The sequence below is a fragment of the Bos taurus genome, chromosome 18 (assembly GCF_002263795.3).
Source record: "Bos taurus isolate L1 Dominette 01449 registration number 42190680 breed Hereford chromosome 18, ARS-UCD2.0, whole genome shotgun sequence".
In the NCBI taxonomy this organism is placed as follows: domain Eukaryota; kingdom Metazoa; phylum Chordata; class Mammalia; order Artiodactyla; family Bovidae; genus Bos; species Bos taurus.
The window spans coordinates 63756381-63771588 of record NC_037345.1 but is presented as its reverse complement, the minus strand read 5'-3'; the positions used below and the strand labels follow the sequence as shown (position 1 = coordinate 63771588).

At 44.6% G+C, this 15208-nt stretch overlaps 1 protein-coding gene across 5 annotated transcripts in view; it reads left to right on the top strand.

Moving 5' to 3' along the window:
- ZNF583 (zinc finger protein 583) overlaps window positions 1-15208 on the top strand; it is a 28995-nt gene that overhangs the window by 1915 nt on the left and 11872 nt on the right. Inside the window, exons 1-4 of one of the 5 annotated variants that reach the window (XM_005219799.5) lie at window positions 6340-6453; window positions 7991-8076; window positions 13200-13326; window positions 13594-13689. In XM_005219799.5, the coding sequence (XP_005219856.2) occupies window positions 8068-8076; window positions 13200-13326; window positions 13594-13689 (232 nt within the window). In that variant the 5' untranslated portion in view covers window positions 6340-6453; window positions 7991-8067. 5 annotated transcript variants of the gene reach the window in all.

Here is a 15208-nt window from a genome sequence, read left to right as displayed (position 1 = left end):
GGCATTGAAACATGTATAATATCGTGTGTGAGGCGAGTCGCCAGTCCAGGTTCGATGCACGAAACTGGATGCTTGGAGCTGGTGCGCTGGGATGACCCAGAGGGATGGTAGGGAAGGGAGGAGGGTTCAGGATGGGGAACATGTGTATACCCGTGGCGGATTCATGTTGATATATGGCAAAACCAATACAATATTGTAAAGTTAAAAAATAAAATTAAAAACAAAAAAAAAAACTAAAGCACCTACGTAAGGCAAGATACACCGTAAGCAAAGGCGAAACACAAATGACAAAATTTTTACAAGTTTATGAATCTCAGATGAGGAGCTAACATTCCTAATAAGTAAAAACCAAAAGCCAAAAAATGCAGCCTCTGAACTCAATTTAGCAGATTGTTTTTCATAATCGCTTTGGAATCGTGATTTGGAAACTATTTTATGTGCATTATTGTTATTGCTTAGTTGCCAAGTCATGCCTGACTCTGCGACCCCATGGACTGCAGCACGCCAGGCTTCCCTGTCCTTCACTGTCTCCCAGAGCTTGCTCAAACTCATGTTCATTGAGTCGGTGATGCCATCCAACCATCTCATCCTCTGTTGTCCCCTTCTCCTCCTGCCCTCAATTGTTCCCAGCATTGGCTTCTTTAGAATTGAGCAACTGAATAAATGCGTTGATTTGTTGGTGGCCAATGTTTTACTGTGGGAAAAGAGAGATATAAATAAAGGATAACAGAAGATAAAGAACCACCCCATGATGTTGAGTTGGTGCGCACTCATGATTAAAAATAGGTTTGTGCAGCTCACTGAGATCAGTGTTAACACCCATAGTGATGGCATGCTAAGATCAGGTACTCATGATAGATGCGGTGGAAGTGGCACTTGGCCTTTATGATCTTCCTCCCAAAACACAGAGCCTCCTTTTGATGACAGCATGGCAGACAAATGGCAGTCCGTGGACACCGGACAAAACACCTGCCCTGAACGCCACGAAAGTGGAGGGCGGTCATTGTAAACAAGGAGAGTCTGAGAAACCATCACAACTAGAAGGGGCCTACTGAGACACAACTAAAAATAAGTATCCTGAGTGAGATCCTGGAAAAACCGGAGGACATCAGATAAAGTGGGAGAGAGAAAGTGTGGACTTTAATAATAATGCATCCGTGTTGGTTCATTAATTGTTAAAAAAAATTAACCAAAACTGGGTGCAGAGTATGTGGGAACCTTCTGTACTATCTTTGCAGTTTTTCTGTAAATCAAAAACTTCTAAAATAAAAGTTCATTTGAATTAATTAGTCTTACTCTTTTTTTTTAAGTGTGTGTTTGTATAATTTTCTACTTCTCTATTTGGTGAAGGAGCGTGGAAGCAATGATGCCTCAGTGCAATAAGCAGACCTTGGTCTCTAAATACCATTCTCTAATAAAAAGGAACCAAAGCTTATTGGGGTGATGTCTGATTCCAGGATGATGGCAGGGAAAGTACAAAATGAGAATGGAATATCTTCTTATGCCCAAAAGTGGGGAGATGCTAAAAACATATCACAGAGGATCCCCTGCCCACAAGTGCAGTGGTCTTATATAGTACAAAACTTGCCATACCACTTTATATACAAATAGAAAACTAGATAATATGTAGGAAACAAGTCTTTTCAGGTACTGGACACCTGGTAATGCGAGACTTTGGTCCCTGAGAGAGGGGAGAATAAATGACTTCTACAGCAGCAACGGCTTTCTCTCTGGAGGCATATTGCAGACAATACAGGAAGGAGGAACGCAAGCAGAGCACACCAGATTTCCTAAAGTGAGACAAACAGCAGAGCTGGGGAAACTCAGGTAACTGAAATTTGCCAAGCGGAGTGTGGAAGAGGAAGGAAGGATGGGAGGGAGGTACTCGGAGAAAGAGCTCCAGAAATATGCACAGGAGTCTCCCTGAGTTCTTAAGCTGTGCATGTATCTATTTAAAGGGAAATTCTAGAATGTGCAAAACTGTAGGGACAGAAAGATCAGTGGTTGCTGTGGTCCACAGGTTCAGGGAAAGTTGGAAAAGGAATGGAAGGGGAATTTGGGGGATGATGGAAATCTTGCATACCTTGATTGAGTTGGTGATCACATGGATGTAGATATTTGTTGAAGCTCTTTGAAGCATATTCTCCAGGATTCCATTTGAGGAGGGCTTTTGTGGGCATAACTATGACAATCTGAGCGTCAGTATAATTAGAGTAACAGTGCGCTGCTGCTGCTAAGTCGCTTCAGTCGTGTCCGACTCTGTGTGACCCCATAGACGGCAGCCCACCAGGCTCCCCCGTCCCTGGGATTCTCCAGGCAAGAACACTGGAGTGGGTTGCCATTTCCTCCTCTGATGCATGAAAGTGAAAAGTCAAAGTGAAGTCGCTCAGTCGTGTCCGACTCTTAGTGACCCCATGGACTGCAGCCTACCAGGCTCCTCTGTCCATAGGATTTTCCAGGCAAGAGTACTGGAGTGGGGGTGCCATGGCCTCCTCCAGAGTAACAGTATAAGTGAACATATTTCATATATTCATACTAAAATAAATGATGACTGAATGAGAAGAGAAAGAACTTACAGAATTTCAACCAGTGAATGTAGAAGGAATGATAGATCTATAAGATATCTTCAGCCATCCTGATTCTAAAGCTGTTGCTGAAGATTGATAACAGGATATCTTTGTAGTCTCAAATTTAGCTCCTCACAGATAACTGGCTACAAAAACAAAAGTAGTCACTTTAGAGCACTCGCCGATAATCAGATGCTTCGAATCTGCAACTGTCTTCTGGACTGTAGGTTCTCAAGGTTGTGAAGTTCAGTCTTGCTGTGCTCAGTCACTTCTTGGTTTAATAAAGTAGCCAGATCTTGTCTCTAAGATTTTGATGTTTTTTGTTCATAATGAACTTTTTACACTGATCTTTATTTTTAAAAACATTTCATCGATGTATCGTGTGTTCTGGTTTCTGGTTCTGTTTGGGTTTTTGGTGCCCCCTTAAATGTTGTATGTGAAGGAGCGCTCCACTCCCTGAGCTGTAGTTCTGGGCGTTTAAATGAGGGGGAGGAACAAAGGAGGAGTTCGAGAACAGAGGCGCTGCGGGAGCTGAGGACATTCTGCCCTACTCTCAGGGTCCCCTCCCTTTTGTTCTTCAGTGGCTAACGTGTTAGTCTCGTCCGACCCTTGTGACCCCATGGACTGTAGCCCACCAGGCTCCTCTGTCCATGGAATTTACCAGGCAGGAATACTGGAGTGGGTCATCATTTCCTTTTCCAGGGGATCTTCCTGACCCAGGGATCGAACCCAAGTCTCCCACATTGCAGACAGGTTCGTTAGCGTCTGAGCCACCAGGGAAGCTCTTCTTTGGAGGTATTTCAGCATATTCACAGGGTTGTGTAACTATCAGCACGACCTAAACTTGAAACATTTTCATCACCAAAGAAGAAAGCCTGATGTTCCTGCTCATTCTTCATTTCCTCCCCTCAGCCCAAACAACCACGGATTTACTTTCTCTGACATTTTTGCCTATTCTGGATATTTCATATCAAATGGGCTCATACAATACGTAGTCTTTTGTGACTGGCTTTTCACATAGTGTAATGTTTTCAAGGTTCATCCTTGTAGCTTGGTGTCAGTACATCATTGCTTTTATTACAGTTGATGACTGAATAATAAGGGCATTTGGGTTGTTTGCACTCTGGCCATCATGAATAATGTTCCAACCATCATTATTATTAATGAGCTGTTATTAATGGCTGTTATGAACCATTTGTGTACTAGTTTCTGCATAGATGTGTGTTTTCATTTTTCTTAGGTATATATACATCTATGACTGCAATTGCTGGGTCATGTAGTAACTCTAGCTTTTTAAGGAATGTCTGGAATGTTTCCGCAAGGCAGCTACTTCGTTTTAAATTCCCACTGGCAATGTATGAGGTTCAGCGTCTCCACATCCTCACCAACAGTTTGTCTGACTTTTTGATTCCAGCCATTTTTGTGGGTGTGAAATGGCAAGTCATCATGGTTTTGATTTAAATTTCCCTAAGGACTGATGTGGAGAAGGCAATGGCACTCCACTCCAGTACTCTTGCCTGGAAACTCCCATGGACGGAGGAGCCTGGTGGGCTGCAGTCCTTGGGATCGCTGAGAGTCAGACACGACTGAGCGACTTCCCTTTCACTTTTCACTTTCATGCGCTGGAGAAGGAAATGGCAACCCACTCCAGTGTTCTTGCCTGGAGAATCCCAGGGACGGGGGAGCCTGGTGGGCTGCTGTCTATGGGGTCGCACAGAGTCGGACACAACTGAAGTGACTTAGCGGCAGCAGCAAGGACTGATGATTTGAGCATCTTTTCAAGTGCTTTGGACTTCGTTTATATTCTTTGGAGAGATGTCTGTCCATATCCTTTGCCCATTTTAAAATTGTGTTCGGGTGCTAAAGCAATTTATTGGAGGAAGAATAGCATTTTCAACAAATAATGCTGGCGCCATTGGACATCCACAGCAACAAAAGAACTTCGACCTCCGCCTGTTATAAAATTTAACTCAAAATAGAGTACAGACTTAAATTTGCTCCAGTATTAATCCATGAAAAAACAAATATATCTTCATTGTGACAATGAGAGCAAAGTAAATGGGTCCTTCTGTCTCGGATTCTATACTCTAGTACTCAAGATCATGTACTTAGACTACTCCATTAAATTTAATGTGCTAGGCAGACATCTGATTATTGATTTGAAAATGATAAATTTGTTTTTTATGCAAGTCACAGTAAATTTTGATGCAAGCTTTGTAGAGGGTTCTGCCAACAGAAGCTTAAAAGGTAATAGTTGAAAACAAAAAAAAAATGTTATCACCTATCTTCTTCAAGGTAAAGATGCCCATACATCTTTATGGGCATTCAAGATTCTTCATACATCTGTGAAATGTGGGAAAGGCTGCAAAACCTGCATGTTTACTGATACGTCTTAACTTGCATGTTTGCACTGTTTCAGAAAGCCAGAGGTTAGGTACAGTCGGAATTTCAACGTTAAAACACAAAACCAACTAGTTTTTGTGGATTGTGTTCCTTTTACTTTATATATAGGAACAGCTTTCCAATAGTGCAATGTAGTTGTAACAGATTAATTCCCCCTTTAAGAAAAACAAAGCCCCAGAAATACAGGTTGCTTCAGTATCACACAATTAGTTTTATAATTTCAAACAAATGTATTTCTCTACTTTTAACCATGTTGTTTATATTCAACATGTTATTACTATATACAGTGTTTCAATATCTTTGTAAATATAACATTTGCATTTTGTACATTTCTTCCATATAAACATTTCCAGGTTTTTGTCATTGGTTCCTTTGATGAGAAGTTACTCTGAAGCTCCATATCCTATAACGCGATTTCAGAAAAGGTGAGGCATGACTGGACGAGAGCTAGTTTATTAAACATTTTCAGACACACGCTGAATAGGAACAAGAGGGTGTAAAAGAACCAAGTACTGAAAGAATGGCCTTGTGCTCTGCTTTTCTTTATAACGTGTATCAATTCCCAGTATTTATCAGTATCTGTTTTCCTATTAAATTTCTCCCACACTGGAACCTCAGCTCCGCGGATGGCGATTTTGGCACGTTCCTAGTTGTCCCCAGCGCCTGCAACAGTGCTCGGCGAACTGTGCTGTCGTTGGTGGCTCAGTCCTGTCAGACTCTAGCCCGCCAGGCTCCTCTGTCCATGGGATTCTCCAGGGAACAACACTGGAGTGGGTTGCCACGTCCTCCTCCAGGAGATCTTCCGGACCCAGGGAAGGAACCCAGGTCTTCCGCATTGGCAGGCGGATTCTTTACCACTGAGCCATGTGGGAAGCCCTGCTTGGCACACAGTAGCCCCTCAGTAAGTGGCAAATGAAAGGCTCGGGAGGACAGAGGGGCTACAGGAAGAGCCCCGAGCCCCGGCGCTCTCCGTGGCCCGCACACCCACCCCGCCGTCTGCGGTACCCCAGCGCCGGCTCGGAGCCCCACCTGCGGCGCCCGCACGGACGCGGCCACTGCGCGTGCGCCCCACAGCCCCGCCGCCACGCGCGCCCAGCGTTTCTGGACGCCTCGGCGATGCGAGCGAGGTGCGCCTGCGCAGTTCACGCCGGCCATCCAGGTCTAGGTGGACTCGGCGGCCGGGCCATGGGTCCGCCGGCCTGAGGGCTGGGCCGGGTCGGCTCTGGGTCGGAAGGCCGGGGCTGCGGGAGCGCGGCAGAGACGACCCGAGGGGACGAAGCCGGAAGCTGCCGGCGCCTGGGGCCGGCAGTCCCGGCATGCTCCGCGCCGCCCCGGGACCGGTACAGGACTCCAGCTCCCGGCGGCCCCCGCGGCCGGCGCCGGCTGCCCGCCCGGGCGCCGCGGCCCCTTTGTGAGCCCGCCGCTGGCGGCGAGATCGAGTCCCCGCCCCGGCCGCGGGCCGCTCGGCGCCGGGCGAGGAGAGGTGAGGCGTCCTGCGCGGCGCGTGGGCAGGCCGGCCGGCGGGCGGGTGGGCGGCTGAGGGCGTCGGGGCCGGTGGGAGCCGGGGGCAGGGTGTGCGTGACCGTGTGTGGGCAGAGCGAGCGTGTCACTGCGTGTGAACCGAGTCTGGCCGTGTGTGACAGCCCGTGACAGCGCCCCTGTGTGCGTGACCTTGCGCGTGGGAGTGCGCGCGGCCGTGTGTGAAGAGTTTAAGGACGCGAGAGACAGCATCGTGCCCGTGCGTCCCCGCAGGCTGCGCCCGGGGAGCCGCCAGCACGAGGGGCGGTGGGGCGTGTGTGTGAGTGTGTGTGCGCCGGGGCCCCGGGACTGGGGGCTCTGTGTAGTGGGGCAGACGCGAGATGGAGGAAGACAGATGGAGTTCACGGAAGAGAGAGAGCTGGGGAGGACACGGCCTCGGGCCCGGCGGGCAGAGCCCTGAGCGCCGGCCTTGACCTCCTCCGGCACCGAAGGTCCTTCCACTGCCGCTGTACTCGCCAAGGCGGGGGAGTTCGTGGACAGTAACTCGTAACTTAGGGAGTTGCGGTGACAGTTTCTGCATGTCCCTGCACCTGCACACCCTCCCCACCCCCCGAGGAAATTTCTTAGAAAAGTTGAGCGAATGGTTTTCCGGTGTGTTTTATAAGCCAGGACCAGAAGCAGGAAGTCCTCTTTGGTCCAGGGTCCTCCAGACCACACGACCCCTGTGCGGGCTACCCTGTGTAAAGATGCTTTCTCTGAGGCATTCACTTTGTAGCTTTTTAATCTCATCTTTGTAGAAAGGGTGGGGACACATTTCCCTTCAATGTCATCCTCTAGTGAAGAGACTAGGGAGGCAGATCTGGATCCCGGTTGGGCTCAGCTGCTTGAGCATGAAGCCTTGGATAATTTCACTGATGAATACCCTTACTTGTGAAGGGGGACATACCCCTTACTTGGCAGTGCCACTCTGAAGGGTGCTGTTATTCTTATAAACGAGGAGCTATCTTATGCACAGAGAGTTTATGTTGCATATTGAGATCTAAAGCACGTGGGAGATTTAAATGGAGTATGAGCGTGTTAAATTGCTTAAGTCATGTAGGACTCTTTGGGAGCCCATGGACTGTAGCCCACCAGGCTCCTCTGTCCTTGGGATTCTCCAGGCAAGAATACTGAAGTGGGTTGCCATTTCCTTCTCCAGGGATCTTCCTGACCCAGGGATCAAAGTGTCTCCTATGTCTCCTGCATTGTTAGGCGGGTTCTTTACCACTCGAACCACCTGGGAAGCCCTTAAGTGGAGTATGATCTCTAAAGATACTGAGTCACTATGTTGAACACTTGAAACTAATGTAACACTATAGATCAACTGTACTTAAAGCAGGTAGGTGGAAGGATTTAGATAGCAAAGACCAATTGAGTGACACCTCTTCTTTACTTCTGTGGTGGGGAGAAGGGCAGCCAGAAGGAAAGGAGACTTTCTCGGCTGACAATGCTGAGAGCTTTGGGCAGGCCTGGCATTTTATGTTTTCTTCCTCCCTCTCCAGCTGTGTTTTCTCTGAACACTGCTCAGAGAGGAGCCAGAAGGAGGAGGGCAGAAGAGCTGTCATAATTTCTTAAAGCCATGTCCGAGGTAAGGAAATATTTCTTCTCTTAATGCCTTGTTTTTTCAGATTTTACATGGACATTTTGCTTTTCTTCTGAAATTCCCCACTCTACTGAAGTTCCATTCATTCAGTGACCTGGTCCTCATGTTTTCCGATCTGGTGAAAGGAGATTTCCCCCCCACCACCACCTGCAAAGCGCAGCGAGCTTTTTTCCCCCTCAGACACAATTTTCATCTTCTGTTCAAGAAACAGTTTAGCACTTGCTGTGGGTGAGGTGTTCAGTTGGGAGGTCTTAAGAGGCCAAAATACACTCCTTGGTGGAATATGAAAATCTTCGCTGGAGGGACTTGATTCATTGAGGTCAAAGTGGGTGTTAAGATGTGATCAACAGTTTTGAGCTTTTCCACGGACCTGAGTTTGAGAGTAGACAGGGACTGCTGGGGAAGTCTTAGCTGTGGTACAGGACAGGGTCTCTTGCTCAGGGTGGTTTTGAGGAGTGGGATTTGTTGTGTCTTGAGTATTAAAGAGTGGGTCAGCTAGGCAGGAGTTTTCTTCAGGCACTGGGTGAGCATTAATGAGTAGGACTCCATGGGAGTAATGAGATATCCTGAGTTAGCATCAGGCCACAGACCGAATATTCTGCATCATTCTGTGAAGGTTAGTAGAGTTAATATGGAAAACTGCAGGACATTTTTTGAAAAAGGAGACTGATAGGAGGGAATATTGGATATACATTAAAAACTGGCTGCTTACATCTGTAATAACAAAATCAGTAAATAATATAGAATGGGGGCCAGAGAAGCAAAAAGATGAGCACATAACGTCCAGAAACAACTACAAAGGGAAAATACTTACTCACCCACTGAGCATATCGCTATTAAAGACGTACTGTACATGAAGCGCTGGCAACACTGTGCTTAACAAAATAGATACTGTCTTCAGGGAATTTACCACTAGTTTATTATATGACAGTGTAATGGTATTTTAAATCAGAGGAGAAGGGCTGGATGTTCACTTGAAATTTTTTTCTTCCTCATACTTTGAGGCTAAAAACATTCTCTAGATTAAATACAAAAAATAAAACCACAAACTGCTACATCTTTGTCTTGTTTTATATCACACAGAGCAGCACTGTGACGATTGGTGGCAGAGATGCTTTGTTTGCACGGCCCAGCACCGTGGCAGCTAGCCACGTGTACGGACTCATGTGACTGAAGGACTGAATTTTAAAACGTTAATTGATTTAAATAACCACATGTGGCTACGAGCTAGTCTATTTAGACACCAGAGTTCTAGGTTCATAAAATGATAAAGCCAGAAAGAAAATTATGAGTAACCTGGTTTTCTGAGACACAGTTTTCCAAATGAGGAAAGAGAGGCCAAGGAAGGAGTGAAGTGCAGATGTCACTGTTGGTGACTGTCAGAGGCAGCAGGCTGTACTCCTGAGGGTCAGCACCGGATGCCGTGAGAAGGGTGGCAGGACAGTGAAGGGCTCCTGGGGGCAGAGTGCTCGGGGTCCTGGAGCACGTCACTTCTCCACGGAATGAGGTCCTGTGTCCTTCCCTTGCCTCTCACGTCCCACACAGCCCAGCTCCCGGCGCTCAGACCTCATTTCCTCCCGTCTTCACTGCTGTCTGCTCCAGTCATGCTGGTCGGCTTGCTGTCCCTCAAACGTTCCAAGCTCCTCTCTATTTCTGAACGTTTGCATTTGCTCCTTCCTCATCTGTAACTCTCTTCCCCTAGAGGATGGCCTGGCTAGCTCTCCCACTTTATGTAGACTGTTGTTCAAATCTCAGCTCATTTTTAAGATTTTATCTTTATGTTACATGAAAGTGAAAGTTAGTCACTCAGTCGTGTCTGGCTCTTTGTGACCCCATGGACTGTAGCCCGGGAGAAGGGAATGGCAACCCACTCCAGTGTTCTTGCCTGGAGAATCCCGTGGACAGAGGAGCTGGTGGGCTGCCGTCTATGGGGTCACACAGAGTTGGACACGACTGAAGCGACTTAGCAGGAGTAGGAGCAGGACTGTAGCCTGCCAGGCTCCTCTGTCCACGGGATTCTCCAGGCAAGAACACTGGAGTGGGTTGCCTTTTCCTTCTCCAGGGGATCTTCCCGACCCAGGGACTGAACTCGTGTCTCCTATATTGGCCACCTGGGAAGCCTCTTATAAAACAGTATGTGTTTTATTTTTTCTCTATTCTCACAGACAGGCTCTTTATTACTCTTTTAGTGGCCACTTTAGGATAATATGTATCCGTTACTTCTTACTGTAATGATCATCTTTCTTCCCTCTGTAATCTTCCCTCTGTAGTTGGTACTTTTGCTACTTTCTCAACAAGGTAACTCCCCTATATCATCAGTAGCAGATGTTATATTTAGTTATTGTTTCGGGGCTCTGAGTTTCTTCCTGTGCTACAGTGCTTCCATTTTCCTTTTATTTTTCATTTCGTTCCATTTTCCTTCTACCTGAAAAACTTTTATTAGTATTTCTTTGACTACAGGTCAAAACTTCAGTCCCAACCTGATTTTTTTTTTTTTTTTCATTACGTCCTTTTCTGACTAGGCCAGAATAGTGTAATTTAAACTTTTTTCTGATGTTAAGTTGGGAAATCCTAGTCTTAATGGAGAGAAGAACTTTTAGGAATATATTTTAAGACAATAACTAGAGACCTTTGTAACATCATAGTGAAAAATTAAGACTGACATAATTGAAAATAATCAAGGGGTTAGTAAATCAGATATGGCTGATTTACATTATGTATTGATAATAATATGCATCTAACAAGAGTGATGTTATCAGTAAATGAATACGTAATCATAGATATGTCTGTGTAAGGGAACGTGAACACATACATACTGTGCATTTTGACTGCTTATAGGAGATAGGTAGATGTTGGGGGTTAGGACTTCCGAGTTTTTAACTTAGAAAGGGGAAAAAAACACTGGGTAGAAATACCAGGCACTATTTTCTTTCTTTCAAAAAAATTTTTTTATTCTAAATAATCTTGCCATAAGAGTAGCCTAGGCTGCAAGTTTTTCCCTTTCAAGTCTTTGAACATATCTTTCCAGTCCCTTCTGTCCTGCAGTGTTTCTGTAGAGAAGTCACCTGAGAGCCACATGGGGGTGTCCTTGTAACTAACTCTCTGTTCTTCTCTTGCTGCTGTGAGAATCCTGTCTTTCACTTTTGTATTTGTGGGAGAAGGTGGGCTTCATGTCTTGCTACTCTGCCATCTTGATGGCTCTCTCCAGACATTATTTCCTGGGCTTCTTTAATAAGGTGACAAAAGGGTATAAGATTCCTGTTTTATAAAATCAAAATAAAGACATTTGAAAAGTATTCAGATCTCATTGGGTAAGAGGAAAACGATCGTCGGGTCATCAAAACCCAGAATCCATTTGTGTGTGTGTGCAAGTAAAAAAAACATAAGAACTTTACCTGGCAAAACCTGCCTGGCCTCTACTACAGAAAACATGGTGTGTGGAACACTTTTTTTTGCACACAGTTTTAAAGAGTGTATTGAAGTGGTTGAATTTTAATAGAATTTATGATTGATGGTGCCCAGTCCTATCTAGCACAAGTTTCATCTTTTGAACCCAACCCGTGTTGCCTTCCTTGAAGCCTTCACCCACTTCCCAGATTTCCCTTTGTTAAGAAGTGGTTTTTGAGGTTGAAGCACGTAAGATGGAAGCTGAGAACGTAACTGATGTCTCGTGGTGTCCTTTCACTTCACTTGTAGCTTCCTTAACGTTTTTGTCCATTACTCAGACAGTTAACTCATATACTGACTCATTTTTTTCCTTCCCATTAAAAATGTTTCCGTGTAGCATCCCTGATAGGCTTAAATGCATCTTCAATAAGGGCATTACTACTCTGTCAGGAGGCACGTTAATAGGAGTGACATTCATATTTGACGACCCCTCCAGCCAGGACACATCCAGAACTTACCCCGATGGGGTCCTGGACGCTGATGCAGGGCGGGTGTCCCCTCCCTCCTGGACTGTGGGGAGGATGGCCACCCGCGGGGCTCCCTGCAGCCGCTGTTCACCAGCCAGCGTGGAAGGATTCCAGTATCTGACAGGTTGGCTCAGCTGTTTGGGCGTGTGCCATTGAGGGCAGCTGCATGTCAGTTCAGCTTAAGGGTAGGTTTTGCTCTGAATGTGCCAAACCTGTAAAGCACGTGCCAGATCATACAGCCAAAAAAAATTAAGTCTGGAGCAGACTTACATTAGGAAGAATCTGTATTTTCTTAATTCTGGGGAAGCAGACTAGGTCTCATTTCATGTTACAAAGATCCTTAATTTAACCATGGTATTTGAGAGCTATGTGGGAACATTTCAGCAACTCTTGTTCACACAACCCAGGTGTGCACAACTGGGTGTGTTTCTCTAGTGAGAGCTGTAGGTGTTTTGTGATGCACTGCATTATCACATTTGAAATGCTCCCTATTTAACTTAATAGTGGTTAAAATTACTATTACTTTGTCTTTTAGGGGGTATGGTAAGTTAACAACTGTCTTTAAAACTTAGTGATGTTATCAAGAGCTGTTATGTAATCTTTTGTTGTTCCTGATTGTTCTCTGTAATGGCATACATTTAAGTTGTACTTTTGCAAAATCACCATAAAACTTCTTTACTGCTTTTATTACATTTCTGTGTAATTTTAGAGTACCAATACAGTGAGCATCAAATATATTTTTATATATACCTAATTGATACAGCTGGAACACTGATCATTCAGTTGCATAATTTGGGAAAAAGCACATAAAAATTGAGCCTAACCCATGTTTCTGCCTCCTCCTCGAGGCCTTTTTTCACTGCTCCAGTCTGTCCTGATTTTCCACACTGAGAAATGCTCTAGCATGTAGTTTGAGTACTGAATTATTTCACATTTGATTGTTTACAGTGTTCTCTTCTTGCCAATTTTCACTTTATCTTTTCTCCATCAGTTCAGTCTCTGAAATTGTGTACTTTCCATGACAGAGTATCAAGACTAAGCACAGAGAAGTCATGTTGCACAGACCCCAAGATCCTGACAGGAAATTTCACTATATGCAGTATTTCTAAGAACACAGGCCATTTAACTTTTTAAACTATACTCATGTGAGGGTAAGAACACCAGTCGAGCAGGAACGTGTCTGTGTCATTTCAGGATCTGGTGACATTTAGGGACGTGGCTGTCAATTTCTCGCAAGAGGAGTGGGAATGGCTGAACCCTGCTCAGAGGAGTCTGTACAGGACGGTGATGCTGGACAACTACAGGAGCCTGGTATCGCTGGGTGAGGAAGTCTCCCTGTAAGGCGGAATCCGCACGGAGGCTGCTTTCCAGTGCCACGTTTGGGGAGCCTCTGCTGCACCTCACTACTGCTCCCCCAGATGAGTGTAGCTCTGTGGAGTTGGCAGCTTGGTTGGATGTTCATGCAGCTCCGTCTCCCCACCCCCAGAACTCGTCACCTTGCCCTCAGCTCCCTCCCCTTCCCAGTGACCAAGCAGCTTGATCTGACTGATGGGCCTGGCTAATGCCCCTTTTTATTTCTTGTGAGCAGGCATTTCGGTTTCTAAGCCGGATGTGATCTCATTACTGGAGCAAGGAAAGGAGCCCTGGATGGTGAAGGAGGAGGGGCCGAGGGGAGCATGCCCTGGTGAGTGAGCAAGACCCAGGGCTGGAGAGACCCCTGCCAGGAAAAGCTCAGCTAGTCTGAAAAGTCCAGCTCCTAACTGATGCTTCCTGGGTAGCGTCAAAGGGCTCCAGGCCTGGGAAGAGACAGAGGTGTCTCTGGCCTGAGCTCCCCAACTAAACTCTCCTCGGATTCACTCTCTCACACAGTACTGTCCTCTCAAATAACCTCTTCCTGTTCTCTGGATCCAAATGTCACAGCGTCTCCTTGTCTTTGCTTTTCAGTTTTACACAAGTTGCTCCAATCCTGTGTTTAAACATCTAGATGCAGTAATGCATTTTTTTTTCCTTTTCACTCATTCATTCCTTTTAGACTGAAGGACTGATTCATTTATTTATTCACTTAATCTCTTACCAAGATTCAGGTTTCTACTTTGAGAAAATCATTCTATTAAATTTTTAGGATTATTCTGACGTTTATAAACCATAAAAGGAAAAATACTTCTGGTAGTATTTTCTTCAAGTCTGGGTAACTGGAAGGTGATAGCATTTAACAGAAACAAGTCAAAAGGAAGAACAGGTTTGTAGAAGAAAAGATGAATTTGACTTAGGACAGTAAGAGAATTATCTGATGGGAAGATTTCCTAGTGAAGAAGTGCAGCATACCACTGGAGGGAAGTGGAGGCTAGGAAAACAGTCTGATTAGATGTTAGTGTGAAGGAATGAGGTCAGCAGTCTTAAAGTTTGGAAGAAAAACTCTTTACCAGGGCCTCTGTAGGGAAGTAGACCTTTGGTAGCTTTCTCAGTGTCCTCTGGTAAGTGGCCTCCTGATATCTTCCTCCTTGGGTTAAATTATATAAATTTAATTTTTCTAGATAGTTATCAGGTTTATTTCCATGAACCTGAGCATAATAATTGCTTACAATTCTGTTTGTTTTGTATTGTAGTATGAAATATCCTATTTTAATTTCTTATTTTATATAGCTAATTTTTTTAGTTGTTAGGTTGCTACTCATGAATCAGTTTTGCTTATTTTTAAATTCCAGCTTTTGGCTATATCTGTTAATATAAAATATAGCTTCATCATTCTCCCTTTTTCTAATTCTCTATTTTCTGTTTTTCTTTTTACTAATTCCTTAGACTTACTTTGTTTCCATTTGTTGGAAAATGCGAAAAAACTGAAAAAAGCTTAAACTGTTATTTCATTGTCTCTTAATTCACTAATGAAATTATTAGAGGTTTTAATTTCTTAATATAGTTTCAGCTGTATTTGATATTTAGTGGTTTTATTTCCATTTCCTAGACAACTTTTCTTTTAATTCCCATTTACATAAGTTTGTTTAACAGAAAGTTTTCTGATTTTACTGTATTTTGATCAAATTGTTCTATCATATTTGATCAGGATAGCAGTTACTACTAATTCTATTTTCTAACGAGTTGAGGATTTTATATGACCTAATATATAGCTTTTTTTTTTTTTAACTATTCTATAGGTTCCAAGTTAGAGTATTTTCAGTGTAAATGCTTGTTACATGACTTTTACT